Source organism: Phyllostomus hastatus, unplaced genomic scaffold (genome assembly GCF_019186645.2).
Source record: "Phyllostomus hastatus isolate PE091 unplaced genomic scaffold, TTU_PhHast_1.1 phas_contig_34, whole genome shotgun sequence".
In the NCBI taxonomy this organism is placed as follows: domain Eukaryota; kingdom Metazoa; phylum Chordata; class Mammalia; order Chiroptera; family Phyllostomidae; genus Phyllostomus; species Phyllostomus hastatus.
This window is the reverse complement of record NW_025333857.1, coordinates 54,049,916-54,075,769: the sequence shown is the minus strand read 5'-3', so window position 1 is coordinate 54,075,769 and position 25,854 is coordinate 54,049,916. Positions and strand designations below refer to the sequence as shown.

The window sequence follows — 25,854 nt, the reverse complement described above, 5'->3', positions numbered from 1 at the left end:
TTCCCAGCTTTGAGGCCCAGCACCACTGAACATGTGTTCAGGGCAGTTGGATGTAGGGGTCCCACTCTGGAAACTTTCAGGTTTTTCAGAAACTAGTGGCACGAAGGGAAGTTTGACTGGGACATTTCCCTGTGGCGTATAACTTGCTCTCAGCCAATCATTTGGTGAAGGTTGTAGAATGTGAGGTTGAGGAGGGCACCATGTCTTAGAAGTTTCCATTGTGCTGGGGCACTTTACAGAGAACTAGAGAGCCATCCATGAAACTGTTCATTTGCTACAAGAATAATTTAAAGACTGTGGCCCTGCTTTAAACTGTAGAATTTGGGGACTGGAAGAGATACTAGAAATGACTTGTTGATTCCTTCTGTACTTTTACTGGGGGAGGAAATAAGTGGTGAGAAGGCAAGGGACTTGATGATCTCACAGTAATTCAGAGTTCAAGTCCAGCATAAAGGCTTTGTCTTTTGTCCCCTGGGGGCTGGTGCACAGACAAGCTGTACCAATGGCTCTCACCTCCATTCAACCCAAATTCTCTACTTGCTTTGAAACATCAAGGGAATCTTGACAGTCTCTACCAGATTATCAGCACATTAAGCATAAAATTGAGACTCCTTCCCAGGCCTCTGTCATCTGGCTTCTGCCTCCTTCTCTTCCTCATGGCTCATCGCATTCCAGCCACACTGCCTTCCTGTTGTTCCTTAGACAGACAACTCAGGGCCTTTGCACCTGCACTTCTTGCTTCTTCTGCTTATAATGTTCTTCCCCTCCAATGTCTGCCTGACTGTTCTCCCTCATTGTTTATGTTTTGGCCAAAGTATATCACCTCTTCAAGTGGCTCCTTTCTTACCACTCACTCTGCCTTTATTTTGCTACATTTGTGGTCATCCAAGATTGTATTATTTAATTGCTATCTAACTCTTTGTTGGGAACACCAGCTCCATGAAGCAGGGAGTTTATCTTGTTCACTCATATCTGAGATAGGCAGAAGAGTGTCTGGCAGTAGAGCTGACACTCAGTGACTATTGTGGAGTGAGCACATGGGTGAGTGATTGAACGCTGGTGGATTAGATGGACTGGGGTTCAGGATGTGAGCATTTAGGCCCTCTTTGCATTCCACTGGTGTTATCTGTGAAGTGAGTTTGCTACTTACAAGTCTATGGAGAGGTGGAATAACCCAACAATGAGTGGGTGGAAGCCTGTCTGCAGCTGTTACTGGTGGATCCCCTGCTCTGGAGGCAACAGGAAAGGCCAAGCCCTCTCCAGTGACCCTACCCTTGCTGTCACCTTTTGCAGAGACAGGCCCTGCTTGGTCGGGGAGGAGGAGTGGACCACTGCACCAGTTCCCCAGACCATTGTGGACCTCTTCCAGAATGGGAACTGGACGATGGAGAACCCCTCACCCACCTGCGAGTGTAGCAATGACAGAATCAAGAAGATGCTGCCTGTGTGTCCCCTGGGGGCTGGGGGGCTGCCTCCTCCACAGGTGAGTCCCTCACAAGGTGTAACTGAGCAGACAGGGTGCAGGGTGGGTTAGGGAAAAAGGAATGGGTGATACATCTGGAGGGTCTGTATTAGTCTTGATCTTAAATTCTTGTCATAGGGAAAAACACGTGCGTTTTGAGGGGAGGGGGCTTCAACCACATCATTCCTGCATCTGAGGGAGCTTAGCCTATTTCTTTATTTTGAAAGGTTAGCCTGGGTTACTTGAGTTAAAATCAGAGCACTGCATTCTGGATCAGTGGGCTGTGGAAGACACACCGAGGCCTCTCCCAGAGTGGTGGTGTCACAGGACAGACTGTGACCGATGCAGCTTCATCCCAGGCTTTGCTACCAATGTGCTGGTGACCTGGGACAGGCCGCTCTGAGGCCCTGGGCCTGTTTCCTCACCTCCGAGTTAGGGAGGCTGGCCCTTGATAGTTCTGTGGGTCTTATCAATGCTGACAAATTCTCTGAGAGTCTGTCTGAGTGTGGGATGCAGTTCTGAGTCATTTTTTTCTGAGAACAGTTTCAGGACGAGGCTTGCTGGTGATAGCTCTGTGCTGCCTTGTCAGCATCCAGGTTGCAGGGCGAGGAGAAGCAACTTTAAGTGCGTGTGTGAACTTTTGTTCTGGTTCCCTCTCAGTAGCTAATCCAAGACTGTACTTTCAGAGATCATTCTATAGTTCGTTAAAATAATAGCTAATCTATTCCTCAGTATAACACATTAAACAAAAGAATTCACTAGGCATAGTCCATGATGCTGCTCCCTAAAAACCTTTTGTGACTATGAAGAACCCTATTTTACAGTTTGTTGAGTTGTCCAGAATAATTTCCTGGGGAACTTCTTGGCTTGGCTTAAGTATATGGCCAAAGCCAAGGGCACAGTGAACTGCGCTTTGGTGGTTGGCTTGCTGCTGCCTGGGCCTTGTGAGCAGGGTCTGGTCACACTGTGGTACACGTGTGAGGGACATGTGTCAGTGTAGTCCCTGTGATTTGCTTTCTGTCTCACTTCCGGCCCATACAAACACATGTGCTTGGTTTTTCTGTGATAACAGAGAAAGCAGAACACTGAGGACATCCTTCAGAACCTGACGGGAAGAAACATCTCGGATTATCTGGTGAAGACCTATGTGCAGATCATAGCCAAAAGGTCATTATTTCCTATACTTGGTCTTTGCCTTATCGTTGCTGATCAGAGGAATGTGAGACCTAAAAACAGTAGACCGCGTACTGGGGGAAACATCAGATTTTGGCCTGATGACGAGTGAGAACTATTACGAACATTCGGTTGTCAGCTTCAAGGTTGAGTCTGCCTGGTTCCAGAATGAAAAGCAATCTGGACTCAAATGCTGATGCTGCCACGTACTAGCTCTTTGACCAGGGGTAGCCTGTGATCCTTTTAAAGCCTTAGTTTGTGTAAAATGGGAAAGTAACATTGCTCTTATGGGTCTGTTGTGAGGGTTAAATGAATGACATACTGTATTTTGCTGTGTGTAATGTGCCCAAATTTTGAGGGGGGAAAAAAGGATGCATACTATACATGGGTATAATGATTACATACCATGGGGATAATAATCCTGTGTATAATGTGCACAAAAACATGTGTGTGCATCATACATGGCAAAATATGGTATATGAATACCTGTCATGGATGGAATGCATGAGAGCCTTGGCTGTGGAGCCTTGGAAATAGCCATGTCGCTCCCTGGGCATTGTGGTGTAATGTTAAATAGTTCGCTGATGCACAGAAGATACTTGCTCTGTTTTCCTTACCATTGATTTCATTAGTTGGGCTTCTCGGGAGTTCCCAGTGACTTTACATGACAAGGGTATACTTGAATGACAGTTACCGTGAGTTTCCAAGAAAGAGGCATTACCTTTCCATATGCCATCCATGATTGATGTATTCCTTTAAATTTAAAAAGTTTCTAGTTTGATCACATCTTTGTCTATAAGTGGGTTTCTGAATTGGTGTAATCCAAGGCACAATTTTCATTCACGTAAGTTTTTAAGAATGGGAGAAGAACCAACATGCCAATTAGGGCTTCTTTCCTACACCACCAGCCTGATCACAGGTTTATTTCTGCCCCTTCATTGTATTCTCAGGTAGATATTTACTCCTTTTGTATCATCGGGCACAGGATCAGTATTTCTTTGAACTGATTTTTGGTTTGTCTTTGGCTTCTGCAGCTTGAAGAACAAGATCTGGGTGAATGAGTTTAGGTAAGTGACCCAAGTTCAGGCCTGAATAACTAGGGTGGGAGAAGCTTCCTGGATATTAATGGGCATTTTTTCTGTTTATAATCAGTCTCAGATCCTTCCTACATGGGGAGGAACCATAAGGGTAAAGAAAGAGGCTATCAAATCCATTAGAGAAGGCCAGGTTGTAACTTGCCCCGAGTCTAACTTCAGTTCTGCTTTGAATAAGCAATTCATCTACATGATGGGTGTATACATCCAGGTGGGGTCTGTTGCCAAGTGATACTGGGCACTGTGCTGCCTGTGTTTTAATGTCAGGCTGTCCTTCTAGGTACGGCGGGTTCTCCCTGGGTGCCAGAAATTCTCAGTCACTTCCTTCAAGTCAAGAAGTTAATGATGCCATCAAGCAGATAAAGAAAATCTTGAATCTGGCCAAGGTACAGTATCTATTCCAAGACATGTCAGAAATGGGTCCATAGTCGCTGGTGCGTGGGAGCAGTTGGCAGGTAAACCTGATCACCCACCACCTTAACTGTTTTAAGACTTGTGAGTACAAAGTCATTACCGGCTCGTAGTGTATTGTGCCAGCCAAGACCGAGCCAGGACTCAGCGACCACTTAATATCTGAAAGTGTAGACCAGAAACAAATGCAGAGGTTGGAAATCTCTCGCAATAACTTAAATTTATTAATTTAGCCAGTAGGTAAATAAACTTAGCATCAAGCATATGTTTTTAAAACAATCACTGGTTAAACAAGAAATGAATCATGTTCTTTACATTTTCATGAGGTTTTAGGACCCAGTACACACTGATCATTTCTCTGTATCTGTGTTTTCCTATTTTTAAGTAAGAGTTGAGGGGGTCAGATGATGTGGACGCTGGGGTCACAGAGAGGAGCGATATTCCTAGAGTCTGTATCTCTGCTCTGGAGGCACCGGCCCCATGAGTCTGACACATCTGCACGTTGAGTGTAGTCTTGGGTCTTAGGATGATGCCAGGGGAGCATTTTGAAGAATCCTTACCACCCAACAGTTATAGAGAGACACTGGTGTCTTGGGACTTTGAATCACAGGGCTTCTGTGTGATTTCTTCAAGACTTGTGGCAACCTCGGTACTGTAGATTTCTGGTCACTTGCTGCTCAGTGGCTCCAGATTTCACTTTCATGAACAAGGTGGTCGTGGTACCCTCCCCAGGGCTGTGTTGTTCCCGTGAACCATCTCGACTGAGGCAGGTTTCCGTTGTTCACAGGACAGTTCTTCGGATCGATTTCTCAGCAGCTTGGGCAGTTTCATGAAAGGACTGGACACAAAAAACAACGTTAAGGTAAAGCCCTTTGTTCTAGGAGCTGCTTGATGAACAATAATCCTTATGTTCCCCGAAGTCCTTTTTAGCAGTCGTGACAGAAGAGGGAAGCCTAGTAGGTTTACCAGTGAGGATGTACAATGATTAAGAGAATTGATTTGCCATGGGGTACAGCAGATAAATTTTGAGACTTTGACCAAATGACTTAATCTTCTAAGCCTCAGTTTCCTAATCTCTAGAACGGAGACAGTAATCCTGACTCCCTCAAAGCTGTGGCAAAGCAGACGAGTTAAGGGATAAGGCAGTTGGCTCTGTGCCTGGGCACAGTGCTCAGTCCATCTTTGTTGCTGTTACCACTTTGCCCTGTTCTCTGACTATAACGTTTTGTCTTGGTGCGTGACTGGAATTTCTGAAATTTATAGACATGTTTTGTGTGTGTGTGCACCCACCTCAGGAGCAGGATTTGGAAATGTTACCTTGTTGTGTTTCAGGTGTGGTTCAATAACAAGGGGTGGCATGCAGTCAGCTCTTTCTTGAATGTCATCAACAATGCCATTCTGCGGGCCAACCTGCAGAAAGGAGCGAACCCTAGCCAGTACGGGATTACTGCTTTCAATCACCCTCTGAATCTCACCAAGCAGCAGCTCTCGGAGGTGGCTCTGTAAGTGTAGCTATGTCTGAATGGATCAGGTTGGGATGGAGAGGGTGTTTGGGGTAATCTCGGAGTGGGGGAAGGCACCATGAAGCTGGTGGTAGAGTGACAGCTGGGGAAACACATTATGGTGTGTTTGGCTTGGTCCTGGCTCTGGATAGAAAGTGATCAGTTTAGGAATTGACTGGCAGGGATTAAAGTGCAGTAGATAAATGGTTCAAATATGTAATAACCATTGCATTCAGGGAATTCATATAAGGTAAGGTAAATTGCTAATAAAATCCTAAAAATATTTTAACTCGCTATCAATATAATGTTTAATAAAAAAGTCAGTTTTGTTTGTTTTTATACCACTGGTTTTAAACTTGGTGAAACATACTTTTATCAGCTTGTGTTTTTAAGTCCGGAATTGTGTGTGTATGCATGCATGCGAGTGTGCAAAGTTAAAACCAATATGAAATAGGCAAAGTGTAGATAGCCTTTGGAATCTTGAAGAGCTGGGTTTGAACCTGGTTTCTAAACTTTGTAGATGTGTGGTGTTAAGTGAGGCAGTTCATGTAAATTGCCAAGTGTAGCACTTGGTACGTAGTTGGCATTCAACACATGTCGGGTTCTTTTCCTGGATATGGGGCATGGCGCAGTTATTTCTTTCACTTGACGTGTATAAAATGTCAATATGTGTCACTGGGATCTTTATACCAAACTTACAAAAATTATGTATGTGGTTTATATTAAACCTTATTGTTGGGCTTATAAAACTGTTCTTATAAGCATCTGATAGATGTGTTAGATTGTATGTGTTGGGTCAGTATGCCACATGCTGGTGTATTCAGATTTATTTATGGCCAGAAATGAACTCATTTGAATAGTTTCACACTGATATTTCTGCTTTATGTAGTTTTCGAGCTACACTAGTCTTTTGTGTGTAAAAATTTACAACTTACTGCTCTGGCACGGTCAAGAACAGTGGAACAAAGTGAATGCCATCAGGCCACTCTCAGACTTTTACAATCATTTCATTATGACAGTGGACTTTTTTAACCTTAGTTGAATCAGTTTTGCATTTGAATGGTCAGATTTGTTTTTTTTTGTTTTATTCTGTTTTTACTTGAAAATAATAATTTATAACACTGAAAAAAATGTATTCGGTGAACAGGTTATTTTTCCCTGGGCTGCGCTTCACACCTGTGTGTGTGTGTGTGTGTGTGTGTGTGTGTGTCTTCCTGATCGAGTCTTCATTTGCATTAGTGGCCCCTCATATCCTCACAGCCTGTTTTTAATTTTCAGGATGACCACATCAGTGGATGTCCTTGTGTCCATCTGTGTTATCTTTGCGATGTCCTTCGTTCCCGCAAGCTTTGTCGTGTTCCTGATCCAGGAGCGGGTCAGCAAAGCGAAGCACCTGCAGTTCATCAGCGGAGTAAAGCCCGTCATCTACTGGCTGTCCAATTTTGTCTGGGATATGGTACGAGCGCCGGTCTGCTGCTGCCGTGTACATCTGCATCAGGGCTATGGATTGGGTGGAAGGGCCCCTGGCCCTTGCAGAAGTGTTCTAGCTAGTCTAAAGATGAATGAGAAGGGAAAAGACTGAGGCAGTTGTATACATTCATGTCACCAAACATGGTATCAAGTACAGAGCTCAGCTCACACAAGAGAGAAAAAAATATCTGTCCATACTGACTGGAATTAATGCTACCACCACTAGCTAATTTCCTAATGGAAAACTGTTCAAAAAAACATTGAAGTAGAAGACTTAAACTTGTCTGATAGTTTTTAACCTCCAGAGCCAGGCTGTTCTTTGTCTCGCTAGGAAATCCATCATTCATTTGAAAACATGACCCATTTTACCAGAAGCTTATTCATCTATTGCAAATAAGTTTTCATGCCAGCTACAAGGTATTGCTTTTGTTCAGACCAATATGGAGGACTTCCAAGAATCCTGAAGTTCTAATTTTTGTAAAACGGAGCTGAAATATATCTCCCTGTGAATTTCATTAATTGTAAGCCATACAGAGCAAATTTCATTCTTCTCCCTCTGGATAGCCCCTCAGATATTGAGGACAGCTTTCAATTTAACCTAAGTCTTCCCCAGATAAGATGATATATGAGACCACATTGTGTAATCTCTGGAGCACAGTACACATGTGAGTGACGATGATGATGATGGTGTCTGCTGATTCTGGCATGCCTCTCAGACATGCCACTCTTCGGATCCGGGTGCCTTTGTATGGCCATGCTCTATATTGTTAATGTCCCTTTTGAAGAGCAAAACCCAGAATTAACCTTGTATTCAGGCTGCGGTCTGAATAGTTACCAGTCTGGAGGGAGCTGATCTTTATCCTGTACTTCTGTTACTCAGCCCAGGGGCACTGCATTTTGGAAGTAGCACTGTCTTGTTGGCAATTTGGTAGTGAGGTGAAATCTCTCTTTGACAGGTAAATGGGTCTCTTTCACTCTTTACTAATGCAGTTGACTATTTTTGAGCCTAAATGTTATATTTATCCCTGTTAAACTGCATTTTGTTAGTGTCCGTTTGCTTCTATCTTGATTCAGTAATTACTTTATTCAGTGAACACATGCCCCCCATGTGTCTGCTTCTGCCAGGCGTAGGACATTCAGAGATGAAAGGTCAAATCCCTAATGCAGGAATATCACTTATCCTTCTGTCTAATATCTGTCCCTCCCATGCTTCAGAGCCTCTGAAGTTTGCTATCATCATGTCTTCATCTGAGTTGCTGATAAACACATTGAGCAGCATGAGACAGAAGCAGAGCCCTGTGGCCTGGAGCTGGCAAAGGGACTGTCACGTCCCTGCCTGTGCTTTGTTCTGCCAGCAGTGAATTCTCATAATTGTCTCATGCTCAGGTCTTTACTCGTGCACTTTTTTTACAATTTGTATTTTTAGAGAGTTTGTGTAAGACTTTATTGGAGCCAAACAGATGACATATGCTGTGGAGCAAGATCTCAAATGCACCCTATTTGTGCATTTTAATTCTTGACATTCTTGTCAGGACAGACTTTAAAATTATTCTCAGTGTGATGGAACAATTGTGACATTCATATTATAAGCGCTTACCTCATAAATAGATTACACATGAGATTGAGCTTGGGCAGACTATAATATAGCGTTAATGATGAAACAGACACAGTCATCTTTGGGAAGAATAATGAAAGCTTATTTGCTGTCTGTGAAATTGAAATGTCTCTGGGTGGGAATCCATCGTTCAGTAAGTTTACTGAGCGTGACACCTTGGCTCAGCTGTTGGAGAGACAGAAAGGGCATTCAGTTTATAAAACCAGCCAAGGGTAAAATGCTTGTCAAAATGTATTGTCCAGCATATTGATTAATGCTTTATGTGGCTTCATTAATTCACAGTTATGCTCCAATACGTTTATCTGCCCTTTCCTGTCCAACGAGGGTGAAGACTTGGGAGGTGTTTGTGTCTTTGATGTAGGGGTGAACCTTGTTTCCTTGTCTCACTTTCAGTGCAACTATGTGGTCCCCGCCACGCTGGTCATTATCATCTTCATCTGCTTCCAGCAGAAGTCCTATGTGTCCTCCACCAACCTGCCTGTGCTGGCCCTCCTGCTTTTGCTGTATGGGTAAGGCACCTCTGGGTGGTGATGTCAGTAGGGGAGGCATGTAGTGGTGTCCAGTGTCAGTGGGAAGGCTGGGGACACCCAGTGGACATTTGTCTTTGTGCCTCACCAGGTGGTCGATCACACCTCTCATGTACCCAGCCTCCTTCGTGTTCAAGATCCCCAGCACCGCCTACGTGGTCCTGACCAGCGTGAACCTCTTCATCGGGATCAATGGCAGTGTGGCCACGTTTGTGCTGGAGCTCTTCACCGACAATGTGAGTTCTGCAGGAACAGCAGCTCCAGCTGGGAGGAGCATCGGGGAGGACAGTGTTCACTCACGGCCTTGTGCCCCTTGTCTGTGGGACTGGCACCACCCACCACGCGGTCCTTTTTCCAACTCTCTCTTCCTCGGGCTTGTGTAGTATCTGTCTCCCTCTTTTCCTTATGTGTCATCAGTCAGACCTTTCTGTTTCCTTGGACAAGTTCTCTTTGACTTCTTTCTGTGTAAGTGTTGCTTTTCCAGTATTTTCTCATCTGTCATCTTTGCTTTCCATTGCCAATGCTATCTCTGGGTGGCACCATTCATTCCGGAGGCTCTTCCTACCACCTCTCTCGGTGTCTTATGTTGTTCTCCCTTAATTCTATGCCATTAGCCCTGATGGGTCCTTTGAACTGTAGTCTCCTATTCTCACTTGCCTAGTGCATAACCCCATTTGAATAATTTACAGGTACCCCAGACTCGACACGTCCTAATTATCTTCCCCCCCAGAACCTGACATTTCTCCTGCCTTCCCTGCCACACTTTCCTGGGTGCATTCCCATCCACCCAGCCCCCCAAGCTGCAGCGTCTGAGTCATCTTATGTGCTTTGCTTTTGTTCATTTCCCACATTCCACTGGTTACCTTGTCAGATCTTGCAAGTACAGATCTCAGTCAAGGGGCCCTGTCCATTCCTGTTGTCATTGCCTTGGGCCAAACACCTTAACTTGGCATGTAAGGCCTTCTAGAGGGGCACAGCCTTTCCTGGCCTGTTCCCATCATAACCCACCTTTCCCCAGAGGCTGTAATCTTCAGCTGAATGGTCCCTTAAACCCACCACGCTCCTGTAGGCCTTGCTGTAATGCCCTTCCTCTATCACAGGGTCTTGCTAGTGTCTGACCCTTAAAGGTTGAGCTCTAATGGGAAGCTTTCCTTTCCTGCCTGCTGGGAGGAGCTCTCCCTTTCCCCTGTGCTCCCAGAGCCCTCAGTTCACGCCTCCTTTCAACACATACCCAGTGGTATCATAATCCCCTGTGTCCATGCCACTCTCCCTCAAAACAGAGGTTAACCTTCGCCTCACCTGTTCCCTAGCACGATGCATCCAGTATCCAGCAACCTACTCAGTTATTGGATATTTGGCTGCTGCTGACTTAATATATTTAAAAAGAATTACTTAAATTTCCATAAAACCCTGAAACTGAAATATTGACCCAGACAGGAGCAATTTGCTTTTACAATGCTAAGCAGATGTTTTGATGGATTTGCTTGTGGTTAAACGTAACCATGTGTATAAACTTTGCTCCTATTTCTCCATATTTATAGTATCATTCCAAATTTTCTAAAGAGCCAAATTTTTATTACGTTGTATATTATCAGCTATGGCTGCTGCTATTTTAGTGGTCTCTAAACTCAGAGGTTCAGCTTGGTATCACATTTTTCTCTCCACTCCCATACCTCAGACTTTGATAAATTTTTAGCTTCAACCACGAAAGACATTCAGCCTCCCTCTGTCTTGTTTGTTTTCAGAAGCTGAATAACATCAATGATATCCTGAAGTCTGTGTTCTTGATCTTCCCACATTTTTGCCTGGGACGGGGGCTCATTGACATGGTGAAAAACCAGGCGATGGCCGATGCCCTGGAAAGGTTTGGTGAGTGACAGCAGTGGTCGGATGGGGGGTGTTTTAGGTGAGATGGCTGTGTGCATGGGCCTTGCCACCCTGGCCTTTGTTTTGCAAAGACGCTGGTGACTGGGCACAGGCTTCCCCGCCACTGATAGGACCGATGACAACATAGCTGGTTGTGGCATGGGTCATGGGACACAGCCAGTTGCCCGGGACAGCAGTGAGAAAAGAGATAGGGCAGTTTTGGAGGTAAGGAAAATACCGCCTTTAGCTTGAATCCAGTGCCGAATGCCAGCGGTTGGGAAAGTCAAGGTCATTGCAAAAGTCAAACCACAGCTTTGAGAGTTAGATTCAGGCTGGAGAATCAGAAGGAAAGGTGCAAACCTTGGCTCATTAGGAAAATCATGGGTCTGCAGACGTGGCCATATATCATCTTTTACATGGTCTGTAAAAGGTAATTTACTGCAGCTTTCTCCCTTCATACTCTTTAGAAGTATTTCTCCTGTGGCCACATCACTGCTCTTTATCCACTGGCTCATATAAGTTAGATGGGCATTGTTATTCAAGGGACACAGGGCAGAGACTTTTTTTTTTTAATTTGAAGGTACAAAGGAGATGCATAAGGAATTTAAAGGAATATTTACATAAAACCAGGTGATTTGATTGAGTCACTAGGTTAAATTACATGCTACTGATGGGGTATGTTTTTAAAGTGCTCTCTAATCTTAGTGCAACTTATAATTTGTTAAAATACTGACACTAAAAATTGCCCTGGATTGTTGCCTTTTTACAAAGGATCTTGGCATCTCATTAAAAAGGAGACATTACATATCTTAGATGACGTTACAGAACTAATGCATGTTGGCTCTGAAATTCTGATTGAAACTGAATCACAGCGTGTTTTCTCAAAACCTTACCTGCGTCAGACTTGGACAGTGGTCACTCCCTTACATTTTTTCTCCTTCTCATGGGTGATGACCACTGGTGTTTCCAGGAAGAGAGGTGCATTGGAACCTGAACTTGAGGAAGGGCTATCCTGTTTTGCTACTATTCTGACTGGACCTCTGCATTGTGTCTACCAGGGGAGAATCGCTTCGTCTCGCCACTCTCTTGGGACCTGGTGGGACGAAACCTCTTTGCTATGGCTGTGGAAGGAGTGGTGTTCTTCCTCATCACTGTTTTGATCCAGTACAGATTCTTCATCAGGCCCAGGTGAGCTTTTTCTGAGAAGTCGTGGAGCACCTGCTTGGGGGCCACAGAGCAGAAGCACATGGGCCTACTTGTCAATGGCATGGGGACTGAATAGAGCTCCAAGCAGATAATTCAACTGTATTCCTAATGGGGAGTACAGGCCTCAACACTACCAGTCCCGGACACCGTGGATAGTGGGTTTTATAGGGCTGCTTTAGAAATGATCTTTCTCTCTTGAAAAACAGCTTTAAAGGTTGACTTTTCTTAAATTTGTCTCCCTCAGACCTGTAAAGGCAAAGCTTCCTCCTCTGAATGATGAGGATGAAGATGTCAGGCGGGAAAGACAGAGGATTCTCGATGGCGGAGGACAGAATGACATTTTGGAAATCAAGGAGTTGACTAAGGTGAGGCAGTGAACATGGGCTGTAACAATGTGTCTTTAGTTCTTTCCAGATTGATATGTTGCAAACTAGCATTTGGCTGACTTCAGCTTACTAAAAAGAGCATGCTTCTCAAAATGTGTCCCTACACCAAGCTTTGTCAATTTAGTTATTTTTAAAAATCTATAGTATCTTTATATATTAAGTACGTGAAAAATTATGTAGACCTTGATGACCAGTACATTTTGTAAAAGGTTGATGCTAGATTTAAAATTAGAAGAAATCCACTTGTATTTTGACCTTCAGAGTTATACAGAAACCCGTTACCACAGAGACAGACCAAAGGCCAAGGCTCTTAGCACATTCTAACATGTGGCTTAGTCTTATCGATTGGTCTTATTTTGCGATGTTTGGGCTGTAATGCTTTCTTCATGGCTGCCTGGGATAGCTGTGAATCTCTGTGGCTCATGAACTTGTGCATTTTGTCTGTTGCAGATATACAGAAGGAAGAGGAAGCCTGCTGTTGACAGGATTTGTGTTGGCATTCCTCCTGGCGAGGTGAAGGCTCTTTCCCTACATTGCATTTGTCCCTATTAATTCACGCTGTGTCTACCCAAACAATGGTGTTTGTAAGGGGGTAAAAGTGGCTTTTAAAGGCTTCTTTATTTGTGTCTATGTGAAGCAATCAGTCATTGAGAGAGATTGGTGACCCTGTATGTCAAGAGAATGATTTTGGATAATCTCAGGCAGTGTAAGAAGACTATGCATGCCCAACATGTGATTTTGTGATCTGTTCAAGATGATGAAATTCAAATAGATTTTTAAAATGAGAATTCCTCTTTTCTCCTTCATGTTTGTTTTCTTTCAGGCCCTTTAGCCAGATTACATAGTGAAATTTGACCAGTTGGCTCTCATTACTATTTTTCACTCATTAACTTTGGCCTCCAGTTAAGAACTCGATAACATTACAAAATACAACAGTACTTAAAGTGGTCCCATTCATTATAAAATATCTGTTTAAATGCCCATGTGGTAGCTTCTTGGCCTTTTGGCTAAGATCTGGTGTATATCTGTCCTTTTCAGTTTAATATCTGATTTGTCCTCTATCTGAGGACAATATACTAAATGGAGTTTTGGAACTAGGAGATGGAATAGGGGCTTGCTCCATCCACTCCACGCATCGACCTGTACTTCCTAGAAGTACTGTCCTGCAGTGCTTCCAGGAACAGTGCACCCCAAAAAGAAATATAAAATGCCCATGTGATTCCTGAAGACAAAGAAAATATTTGACTCTTCATTGATATTTGAGAAGGATGTTTTAGGACCATGTTATATAAAAACTAAGCTGAGGTAACTATTTCATAATGGTCATTTATATTCAGATTTTTCGTAATTTGCTTAAACCACTTACCTAATCCTTTTCAGTGCTTTGGGCTCCTGGGAGTTAACGGGGCTGGGAAGTCATCCACTTTCAAGATGCTGACTGGAGACACCACTGTGACCAGAGGAGATGCTTTCCTCAACAAGAACAGGTAGGAAAAGAGGTGGTCTGTGTTTTGTTACAAAGACCTTTATTACTTATTTAAGTAAATTGTCCTTTTAATGATCACCCAGTACCATATAGAGTTTACAAAAATGGTGAAACACAGTAAAGTGTAAAGAAGAAAACCAGCATCATCCATAATTTCACTACCGAGAGATAACAACTGTGTATATTTCCTTTCAGTCTTACTGTTTTGTGACAGCTTCATTCAGGTATGATTCACATACCATACAGTCTTCTTGTTGTGAGAGTACAACAGGGTTTTTAGTAAGTTCACAGAGTTTTGCAGCCATCACCACAATCCAGTTTGAAACATTCCCATCACCCTAAATTTATTTTGTATGTATATATAAATATATTATAAAAATTGAATCATACAGTATCACTGTTTTTAAAATTAGTTTTCATTGTTTATGAATATATTATCATTTCCCAGAAGTTTACATATTCTACGATGTAGAATTTTATATTCTGCATAAAATTTCCTTATTTCCGATATGTATAGTTTATTCTATCAATTTCCTATTGTTGGACATTTATTAGTTTCTGTTTTGTACTATGAAAGTATGTCCTTGTACCCATCTGTGATTATTTCCTCAGGGAAAATTCCTACAAGGTAAAGGGTGTGCACTTGCAAGTTGCCCTTTCTGCAGGTTGTATCAGTATATGAGGCTATCACCTAAGAAGGCACAGGTCACTAGCAATCTGATCGCTAGGGGCACAGCCTGTACGCTTACAGGTGTCCAAAGTGCAGGTACAAGGCGGTGGCTTTTGAACTTTTCTGACCCCCATACTAGCAAATACATTTTACATCTAAACCCAGTAAATACAAAGACATACACAAGTATATAATAAAGCGTTGTAAAACAGTTCCTACTCCTGCTACTTGTAGGGCACTCTGACATTTCTTACTCTATTCTCTACCCCACATTGTTTAAAATTACTGATTGTGACCCAATAAATTTATTTCAGAAGCCACTAATGGCCAGTGACTCACAGTTTGAACAATGGATGGGATGGGGGTGGGTACTAACCAGTAACATTGAAGAGAATAAGGAACTTAATGTGCTTATGAATCTCCTCCTATGTCTGTAAGCAGTTTTCTCAGGAGCACTGTAAAGGAGGTTTAAGAGAACAGAAGTCTAGAACAGCAGGCTCCTGGGGCACCACCCGTGAAGGCCAGTAAGTGGCCCAAACAACGGCTGTAAGGGCTGGCCTGGGCAGTGTAGCCATGAGAGCCAGGCCGTGTCCATGGGCACCTCAGTCATAATTCTGGAAAAGGGTGGATCTGGGAGTACTGATCAGATAGGCAGAGAGGCACGAATACCGCTGAGAGGCCAAACTCAGGGCTGTCCAGTGGTGGTGGCTGAAGTGCAGCCCTCAGATTGGATGTGGGCCCTGAGCTTCTCCCACATCCGGGGTTCTTAACCTGAGATTGGTTTTATTGTGCCTAAAAGCCACCCCACCAATGTATGTAAAATTGTGTTTATAGGTGTATTTTTTCCTGTCCCCTTTAAAACCAGGAGGGTGCCTTGGTTGGATCTTTAGCAGGACCAGGGGTGGGCGGTTGGAACTTGCTGTGGCTGAGTCCGTGTGTGGGCAGCAGTGTGCAGAGGGAAGTCACACCCAGAGTTGCTGGGCCTGCTCTGGATCTGAACTGCCAGGAAGGAGACTTCAGAGCAGCCGGGCACTTGGTGCATATGATTGGATCACAGAGTCAAGTCTGGGGTAGAAGTCGTGTTACAACCCAGAACTGTATGAGTGGGATTATTGGTAAATACACTGCTATGCTTGGGGTGGACTCAGGAATTCGAAAATGGGACTGAGCCTACAGATTGAAGTGTTGGGAGAAACTAGATGCCAAGACTGGGCAGGAGAGAGGCAGGAACCCTGACTGCCAGGAGCGGCTGGCATCCAGGGGCAGAAAGGCTGTTCCTACAGCAAGTTTGCTCACTGGTATTTTTTGTCACATACAGGCATACTTTATAGAAACATTAGGCAAGACTGTCTGATCGGAGTATCTCCAAATGCCCCAAACCTGACCAGTTTTGTTTTTCTTTGCAGTATCTTATCAAATATCCACGAAGTTCATCAAAACATGGGCTATTGCCCTCAGTTCGATGCCATCACAGAGCTGATGACCGGGAGAGAACATGTGGAGTTCTTTGCTCTCTTGAGAGGAGTCCCAGAGAAAGAAGTGGGCAAGGTACTGTGGGTACCAGCAAGCTAGCCTGCCTCCCATGGCATCCTGACAGTATACCTTATGGCTTTGACTTTCACATGACCGTCAGCTTCAGGCTGTTTTTCTTCATGGATGCAGCAGTGTGAAATGCTGGCTTTTTGCCCCCACTTGCAGGGTGGGACTCGGTGGTGGCGGCGGCAGTGGGGTGGGGAGCTGTGGGCAGGGACACAATGAAGGGCAGAGAGGAAGGGCCATTCTCCCTGTGTTTGGCTCTGTGGCAGTTGCCAGACCATGATTCTAGAATTTGGTCTTACTCGGTGAAAGAATTTTCCTATGAAAAGTGTAGGAAAGCATGATAAAGTTGCCAAACCAGATGGACGTCAAGGTGCTTTTCATTGCTCTAGGTCGGTGAGTGGGCAATTCGGAAACTGGGCCTTGTGAAGTACGGTGAGAAATACGCTGGCAACTACAGTGGAGGTAACAAGCGCAAGCTTTCGACAGCCATGGCTTTGATCGGCGAGCCTCCCGTGGTGTTTCTGGTGAGTGTGTCTGTAAATGGAAAACAGCACTTTTCTAAACTCCTGTACATCCAGGACATTGCATGACTGGCTGGCCTGTGACACGCACCCCTCCCCTGACCGGGAACATCTGAGCAGCCTCAGAGAGCCAGAGGGAAGCCCCCTTTGGCCTGTCCCTGACACACCCCAGGGTGGCTTTGCCGTGCCCTCTGAGGCTTCAAAAGGGAGATGCTCCAGGGACTTCATTTCTGTGGCATGGAGAACCCCAACAAGTGTGCTTAGGCTGGGTGTGTGGTTTGCCTTTTCTCTGAGACATTTTTTTTTTACCATCTCTGTGTTCATCCCTGTATATGGAGAGTGTGGACACAGCTTCAGGATCCCTGAAGTAGCCCCTGGGCCATAGTCCTCATGTGCTGATAGGAAGATGGAAGATTAGATGGGATGGTGGCCTTTGACCCCTTTCCTTCTGTGGAGACAAGCACTGAAGTCACTACAGGAAGAAGCCTTGGCTGAGGTTTTAATGTTAGCCAGGCTCTTTGGACTGGAATTTAAGACTGGCAAGCACAATAAGACAGGTTAAGCTGGAGTGAGCTGGAAGAACAGGAGACAGAATTTTATCAAAACCTTATACTGACCTCTGTAGAGATTTCAGACAAAAAGAATTTTTAGTGCATACTTGTCACGAAAAGACGACTGAAACTAAATGGCTTCTTTTCCCTTCCATTTCTGTTTATTTGGAGAAATTTAATTTCATAAAAATGTAAGCTGAGCTTCCTGCTTCAGTGAGACATTTGTGAGAGTGAACTGGTTCTTGTTATGTATGGTCTGGTTCTCTGGTCCATCAATAAATAACTAGGATGGTTGTGTTAAAATGTAGGCTCTTCCAGAGATGCTTCTGCATCTGAAACCAAATCTGTGTTTGATGTTTTATTCCCCCCCCCAGCAAATAATAGGACTTATTTTCTTCTAATTACAGGACGAGCCGACTACCGGCATGGATCCCAAAGCCCGGCGATTCCTGTGGAATTGTGCCCTAAGTGTCGTCAAGGAGGGCCGATCAGTAGTGCTTACATCTCACAGGTCTGTAGTAAGGACCTGGCTTGGCTTCCTTAGGGTGTGGTTTTAAAATTTCCAACCGATATAAATGGTCATCATGTAAAAACTAGAAAATACAAGAAGGCAAAGAGAAAAACAATTATAATTGTCTGAATTGCATCACCTGTAGATAACTATTACTAATATTGGGCAACAATATGTTCGCTGTTTCTTATGCAAATCTAAATACATAAGTGTGTGTAGTCTGTGTGTGTGATTTTTAAACAAAAATGGAAGCTTGGTGTAATACTACTCTTTTTCATTTAACAGTGTACCGTGAATGTTATTTCAAGTCAGTCATTTCTTATAGCTGGATAGTAGTCCATTTGGATATGCTCCCGATTTATTTAATTCTACTTTTTGTAGATGCTCAGATTGTTTCCAGCTTTGTCTCGACTATAAACAGCACTGCAGTGAACAGTGTTTGTAAGAGGATGCAGTTATACCTTAGGAAGCTGGGAGTGTTTCTTTGAAATGTCAGATGTCATGGTGATGTCCTAAAGGGTGTAGGAGCATCTCTCTAAAGCTTACACCTCATTCTGTTTTCCCACAGTATGGAAGAGTGCGAAGCTCTTTGCACTAGGATGGCAATTATGGTCAACGGGAAGTTCAGGTGTCTTGGTAGCGTCCAACATCTGAAAAATAGGTAACAGAGATCATTTCCTTGGGATAGCACATACTGAGAAAGCTTGTATTTCTTTCTTTCTTTTTTTGTGCATATAAATGGTGGCTCTAAACGAGTGGGAAATAAATGGAACAAAATGGTAGAATGGTAAGAAGGAGGGCTTGGAGGTCAAACAGCTGCATTCCAATTCTGTCTTTACCTCTGACCGGTGTGTGCCCTTGGGCACATCACTTAACATCTCTGAGAGGCCGTTTCCTAAGGAATATTTACTCTCAGCTTTGCTATGGAGATGAAATAGAAAAATTTGTCCATGCCGGGATGGTTAGAGCATGGGCTTCGGAGTCAAACGTAGACAGGGGCATACCCTGGCCCTGCCCCTTACGAGCTCTGTTCCGTGGGCAAGGGACCCAGTCCCCAGGCTTCAGATTTTCTAACATCTGCCGGGCTTTGCGGGGTCAGGTGCGCATTCAGTGAATCATGAGTCTGAGGCCCTCAGCATGGCGCCTCTCCTAGAGCAGGTGTTCAGTCAATGATATCAAGTTCCTTCTCTCTGATGCGTAATTCTGGGTCTATCAGGGACCAGGGACCTCTCTTAGTCTTTTGAAAAGCGTCCTGAGGATCTTCCTCCGGGACTTTGTTTTCCTGCTTTCAGGTTTGGAGACGGTTATACAATAGTGGTACGAATAGCAGGGTCCAACCCTGACCTGAAGCCAGTCCAGGAGTTCTTCGGGCTCGCCTTTCCGGGAAGCGTCCTCAAGGAGAAGCACCGGAACATGCTGCAGTACCAGCTCCCGTCCTCGCTGTCTTCCCTGGCCCGCATATTCAGCGTGCTTTCCCAGAGCAAAAAGCGACTCCACATAGAGGACTACTCTGTTTCTCAGACAACACTTGACCAAGTAAGCTTTAGATAATAGGTTTACATTCCAGGGTGAGGAGTTCTGCTCTCTTCCTCACGCCATCATGGGCCCCCGAGCAGGGTAGACTACCTGAGCTTGAATTCCCATCTTCTACTAGCTGCGTGTTTTACTAACTGTCTCTGAATCTGAAAAGGGAGATGATGTTGTCTAGTTTATAGGGTTATTTTGAGAAGAGACTGTTATAATCATCTTAATAACTACCATTTATTGAGCACCTACCACGCACCATTTTGCCAGGTGCCTCAGCCCATTTAAGTAACAGCAAACAGATCTCTGCAGTTAGTGGGTAGTCAGTAAATGTTAGTGTTCGCCCCCCTTCCCTTTAATCAAACCTGTGTAAGCCAAAGTGAATAGATGATTGAGCAGTTGCTGATTTGGGAGTTGGTATAGGTTTTTAATTTTTAAATGGTTTGTGCTTTTTCAAGTATTCCCCTCTCTCACACAATTTTCTAGATAATCTATGCTATCTTGTATTTTCCTATCCGACCTAATGTCCACATAGGGAAAAACACAACTAAAATAAAGAAAGAGAAAATCGTGGGGGTCTTTATAAAGGTCATCTTTCTTTCTCTTGATAGGTATTTGTAAACTTTGCCAAGGACCAAAGTGACGATGACCACTTAAAGGACCTGTCATTACACAAAAACCAGACAGTAGTGGACGTTGCTGTTCTCACATCTTTCCTGAAGGACGAGAAAGTGAAAGAAAGTTATGTGTGAACAATCCTGGTCACACAGCGTGGCTCAAAGAAAGGAGGAACTTGCCCTTCCTTCGCATCAGATGAAGAGTCCGGAGGAAAGAGCTGGAAGTTTCCGTGGGAAGAAGTAAACTGGATACTGTACTGATACTATTCAATGCAATGCAATTCAATGCAATGAAAACAAAATTCCACAACAGGGGCAGTGCCTTTGTAGCCGATGTCGTATGGCTCTCGAGTGAAAAAAGACTTGAATTTAGTTTATTACCTTATGCCTATGTAAAACTCTAGTATGGGAACCCAGTGGACATTTGGGTTTGAGATCATACTTTTTTTTTCCTTTGCATTCTCACTGGGGTTGCAACAATAATTCATCAAGTAATTGTGGCCAGTGATCATTTACCCAAACCCAAAGGCATGCGTGCACGTCGTCACTCATTAAGCCGTGCCATGCCAGGAGACTGGTTTCCTGGTGACACCTCTGTTGATGGCAATGAGTGCACCAGAATTACTAGTGCCAAGTTGTGCTCAGAAAGCCTGAAGCACCCTGGTGTGTCACGCACACTTTGGTGGAAGCAGTTCTACTCAGAGTCTATCGACATCATCAAATATCAGGTGACAAAATGGTGCCATGTGTGGGGGCAAAGTCCTGCTTGGATCCCCTCGCCAATGAGCTGCTCTGGTGGTGGCCACATGCAAATTGCGGGTGGCTCTGGACAAGTGAGACTTGGTGTCTTTGTTACATTGTCCCTCGCTTGGAGCCATGGGTCTCCAGGGCCATCTTTTCTGGGACTCTTTCAATGCACTTACGTCCTGGTAAGAAGCAAAGAACCAGCAGCCAAGTTGCTGGGGCTGTGAGCTGCTGTGGCCAGGGCACGGGATTAAAGAGATGGTGTGTTCACCCCTGGCCAGGCCTGTGTCGCTGGTGTTCACTTGTCCCGATTGTCCGCCAACACGGTACACTGCATCTCAAGATCTCATCTGCCACAGTATAGTTTCATTTCTGGCTTTTTGAATTAATCTAGCATACGAAAAGGTGGAGTCGTATTTTGACAAAAATCTTTGTACTTGTACTGTTGTTTGAGATTTTAAGTTCTATCGTTGACTTCTGAAACCTTAGAATGGCCTCTCTGTGGAAGCCTGTGGCAGAGGGGAGCATGGCCACACTGCCCTGCCAGCCGTGTTTCCCCATGTAGGTTCCCAGATGGATTGTCTGACTAGTGCCTTGTGACTAGAAAACAGTGTGATGGTCAAGCTGTCGTGACATTGTATTTAAGTTCCTTTAAGATCATTTCAAATACTTTTCATCTCAGTTCATTAATCAAGTTTGTTTCTTGAGTTTGTGTTATAGCTGAGTGAGTGTGAGTGGATGGATGGGGTGGGGAGGAATTAAGATTCAGACTTCTTGTGCCATGTTGTTTAGCTAACTGGTTTGCCAATACAGGGTGTTCCGCTGTGGTCGTGGGGTCCAAATGAGAGAGAATTGGACCGCCCGCTTCTTGAAAATAGCAGCAATGCAAAAGTCAAGAGTGTTTAAATGTCCTAAGGGTCACACGACTTCAACAATGAATATTTTTACATAGAGAAGACAGCTAGTTTTAAAAGTTGTTAAGCAAGACAATTTGTGCTTATGGCTTTTAGTAACTTCAAATACTTGTCTTTGAAGGTCTTGATATTGCATTCACACAATCCCACATTTTTCATCTGTAAAATCACTAACCTATCATGGAAAAAAAATGAAGTATATTTCAGGTTTTTCCAACCCAGTCCTATATTTTTAGTAAGTAAACACTTTAAAAATATTATTTTACTAATGCTTAATGTTACCTGTCTTGAGACAACAAACATATGAGGGAACTACCATTTGGTGAAGTTCAAGTGATCTTTCATTACTTGTTTTCTAAAATTTATTAACTCTAAGGATGTATAATTTCAAATCTATTTTAAATGAATTTTTAGTTTTTTTTAAAAATTTACAGAATGTTATTACATAACTCATTGATTGGAAAAGAAAATGACTTTTAGAAATTAATGCCAAAATTGTTTTCTAAAATGATAAGCAAGTAATGAAGGCGTAGTTCCAAACACTAGAGATCATTTTATTTTATGCTAAGATGATATAAAATTCATAGAATAATTAGTTTCTCCTTGTTCAGTATTTTTCAAAATTAAACTTGTTTTCCCATTTCATTAGAATCACGTTTGAATTTTCTACTATATCAAATCCAACAACAGATTCTTGCTTTAATTACTCTGATATCAAGGCCATATTTAAAAAAAAAATTCAAAAGACACTGTGAACTATTTTGAAAAATATACAATGTTTCAATATAGATTTAAAAGGATCTCTTCTGAAGCTAGAAACAATCTACAATTACACATAACTTCATTAATACTGTTACTTTTTAGACTATTTAAATAGTAATCTTTTAAATTTTCCTGTGTAAACGTAAGTATAGTGGAAATTTTTACCAACTCTATACTCAAGTAAAATTTCTATATATTCCCTGTGGAAATATAACTATGTGAGTTTCAGACATTCCCGAGTGTTCAAAGATTTCTGCTTTTGCTTCTTTTGGACATCTTGGAAACCTTAGTAACAACTGTGAATATAAAACATACAAAAGAAAACAATAACAAAGCCCTCTATACCTAAATGCCCAGCACAGTTCATTGTTTGTTTTTTTTAAACCAAACCTCAAACTACTGTATTTCAGTACCTGTACTGAAAGCAATGCATTGTGACTATTAAATGTTGCACATCATTCATTCACTGTATAGTAGCTATTGACTAAAGGGATTTGTCTATGTTTTCTTTTTGTGGTTGTAAATATCAGGAATTTTTCTTCCCAAAGAGCCATGTGTCATAGAATATTGAACCACTTTGATAATAATTAATTTGTACCCTTGTTACTATTTACTAGTAATAATATAGTACTATAATAATATTGTTCTAATTCTCATTAAAATTGTTGCATCCCTTTTATAGAATGTTTATATTTACATAAGGATTAAGTATTCTTTCTTCTGATACCCCAGGATGAAGCTATGTTTTTGTGCTTTTTCTTTGTCATTGGCCCTTCATTCCAAGCACTTTATGTTGTCTGTAATGGGATCTATTTTTGCACTGGAATATCTGAGAACTGCAAAACTAGACAAAAGTTTCACAATAGATTTCTAAGTTAAATCATTTTCATTAAAAGGGAAAAACAGAGAAAAACATTGCATTTGTCTGTAACTTTATATGAAGTATTAAAGGTGTATTTCTATGTTGTAATGAGTCACAAAATAAAGCTGTGACGCTTCTGTTGGTCTAGATGCATTTGTGTGTGTGTGTGCATTCGTAGCACCACCTACTGTTAAAGCAGTTTGGCTCAAAAGTAGAAATTTTAGCAAAGGCTAAATGTCCTGTCAATCACAAAAGAGAACTGAAAGGATTACTTGGCAATTTTAAAAAAGGCGTTTTTTGTTTTTTTTTTTACTTTCATGATTCAGTTAAGAAAGTAACAGATTAAGTAAGTTTAGACGGTTTTTAGTTAAACTTACTCTGCTTAATGATTATGAAGCTGTGGAGATTTCTGAAAATCCTCTGTAGCTAATACTATTTAATAAAAACCTCATTTCTTCACTTGATAGTAAGGAAGCTACAAATGCAGCCTATAGTGCTCTTTTGATTGTTCAGCCAAAAACACAAGGACACAGGGTGGCAAGTGTATGGCCAGGTGCTGGGCGTGGTGGAAGGGTGAGCACACAGGGAAAGGAGAGTGTGGGCAGAAAAGTGATACTAACATCAGAGACGCCTTCCCTTTCTCCAGTAGAAAGTGCTGTGCAGTCGACACCGAGATTATGTAGCGCTCTGTTGAGGCGTGCGGATGTATTTTTCATAGCTAATAAGCAATTACAGTCTCAGAAATGATGTCTGTTTATTTTGGTACTGGAAGAACAACCATCAAACACCCCATATTAGGCAGCATGGTGGAGCCGTGGCTGTATCTGTGACCTTTTCTGCACAGCTATGGTGTTGTGGAAGGGGCAGTCCTTTGCCTAAGGTGCGGATCTGAACTTGGATTGCGCCTGGCAGACCACTCAGCATCAGCATCACCCCTTTGTCTTTCCCCCCTCAACGTTCACGTGACAGTGTCTTCAGTGAAATTGATTGAAAACTGTATTTCTTTGCAAAAAAATGACAACTGAGGGAGAGGAACAAAATCATTGAAAAATGAAGAGTTAATTTAGATGAAAATGTTACCCATGAGTCTTGACCAAAACTTTCTCTTATTTAGAGAAGAGCCAATATAAACATTTACAGATTTAAAAAAAAATCTGGAAAGTTTGGAATACTAATGAATACATTAAATATAGAAAAGCGTAACAGAAAATTAGCTATCTTTTCCAAGTGTTTATTGAGTTGCCAGGCACCTCATTTAATCTTCAATTTATACCTGCCCTATGAGGTAAGTAGCACCATTTGACAAATAGTAAATTGTGGCTCAGAAGATAAGGAATTGTCTAAAATTATACAGCTAGTAACTGGAAGAGAGTGCTTCTTTTTCTTTTTTAAATTAAGTATTTTTCAGAGGGGGAAGGGAAGAAGAAAGAGAGGGAGAGAAACATTGAGGTGAGGGAGAAATAACCTGAAACCTGGGCATGTGCCCTGACTGGGAATCAAACCAGCAACCTTTTGCTTTGTGGGATGATGCCCAACCAACTGAGCCATGCTGGTCAGAGCCAGAGGGTTCTTTTTGGTGAAGTCGGGTATCAGTTAAAATTATCCTGACCAGTACGGTATCATTATACTGTATTTAATGACCTCTGTTATGTGCCAGATACTTTGCTAGGTTCTGGGGATACAGTGTTAAAAGAAGACAGAACTCCTGCTCCAATGAACTTAAATTTCAGTGGAGAAATTACATTCACACTCACAATGGATATATGGACAAACAAATACAGTGAATTTAGACAGCAGTAAATACCAAGAAGATGAAACATGGTAATGGGATAATGATGCAGAGGAATCTGAGATGGCCCAATGGAGGAGTGACATTTAAGCTCAGATCTGAATAAAATGAGCAGAAGGTGCCAGCATTTGAAGGTGGGCAAGGAGAACATTTCTGGAAGAAAGAGCACCTGGTGCAAAACCCCCAAGGGAGAAAACGCTTGGCAAGTTGGGGAGCAGGGGAGAGAACCACAATGTCTCCGGAGTGGGAGGGAGGGACTCAGAGAGGCAGAACCGTGGTAAGCTACCTGGATTGTATTGTCAGTGCAGTGAGGCGCCACTGGGGAGTTTTAAACAAGGTGGCTGTTTGACCTAATCTCTGTTTTCAGAAAGAATGCTGGCTGTATGGGGAGAAAGGACAGTAGGGAGGCTAAGTAAGGTAACGGTGGTGGAGGGTAGTCACGACAGGGAAGAACAGGAATATTCAGGGTCTGACAGGCTGCATGGATGTGACGAGGGAGAAAGCTGTCAAGAAGACTTTTTACTTTGTAACCCAAAAACTAGGTAGGTGGTTGTGTTAAAAAGGCATTTGTATTTCAGACTGGAGCTCAGAGGATGTGATAGGAAAGAAGATAAAAATGCTTGAATCATGAGCACATTATGTGGTATTTAAA

The 25,854-nt window shown here is 42.8% G+C and overlaps 1 protein-coding gene and 1 pseudogene across 3 annotated transcripts in view; both read left to right on the top strand.

Moving 5' to 3' along the window:
• ABCA1 (ATP binding cassette subfamily A member 1) overlaps nucleotides 1–23,562 on the top strand; it is a 119,778-nt gene extending 96,216 nt beyond the window's left edge. For all 3 annotated transcript variants that reach the window (XM_045839983.1, XM_045839986.1, XM_045839984.1), the window contains exons 31-50: nucleotides 1,294–1,483; nucleotides 2,535–2,629; nucleotides 3,670–3,702; nucleotides 4,010–4,115; nucleotides 4,928–5,002; nucleotides 5,473–5,642; nucleotides 6,921–7,098; nucleotides 9,121–9,236; nucleotides 9,346–9,490; nucleotides 11,000–11,123; nucleotides 12,179–12,308; nucleotides 12,571–12,691; nucleotides 13,163–13,225; nucleotides 14,093–14,199; nucleotides 16,275–16,416; nucleotides 16,797–16,931; nucleotides 17,887–17,990; nucleotides 18,559–18,651; nucleotides 19,283–19,526; nucleotides 20,126–23,562. In XM_045839983.1, coding sequence (XP_045695939.1) covers nucleotides 1,294–1,483; nucleotides 2,535–2,629; nucleotides 3,670–3,702; nucleotides 4,010–4,115; nucleotides 4,928–5,002; nucleotides 5,473–5,642; nucleotides 6,921–7,098; nucleotides 9,121–9,236; nucleotides 9,346–9,490; nucleotides 11,000–11,123; nucleotides 12,179–12,308; nucleotides 12,571–12,691; nucleotides 13,163–13,225; nucleotides 14,093–14,199; nucleotides 16,275–16,416; nucleotides 16,797–16,931; nucleotides 17,887–17,990; nucleotides 18,559–18,651; nucleotides 19,283–19,526; nucleotides 20,126–20,266 — 2,512 coding nt within the window. In that variant the 3' untranslated portion in view covers nucleotides 20,267–23,562. The remainder of the gene's footprint in view (nucleotides 1–1,293; nucleotides 1,484–2,534; nucleotides 2,630–3,669; nucleotides 3,703–4,009; nucleotides 4,116–4,927; nucleotides 5,003–5,472; nucleotides 5,643–6,920; nucleotides 7,099–9,120; nucleotides 9,237–9,345; nucleotides 9,491–10,999; nucleotides 11,124–12,178; nucleotides 12,309–12,570; nucleotides 12,692–13,162; nucleotides 13,226–14,092; nucleotides 14,200–16,274; nucleotides 16,417–16,796; nucleotides 16,932–17,886; nucleotides 17,991–18,558; nucleotides 18,652–19,282; nucleotides 19,527–20,125) is intronic.
• LOC123820324 lies at nucleotides 13,700–13,906 on the top strand (annotated as a pseudogene).
• Nucleotides 23,563–25,854: the final 2,292 nt, after the last annotated feature.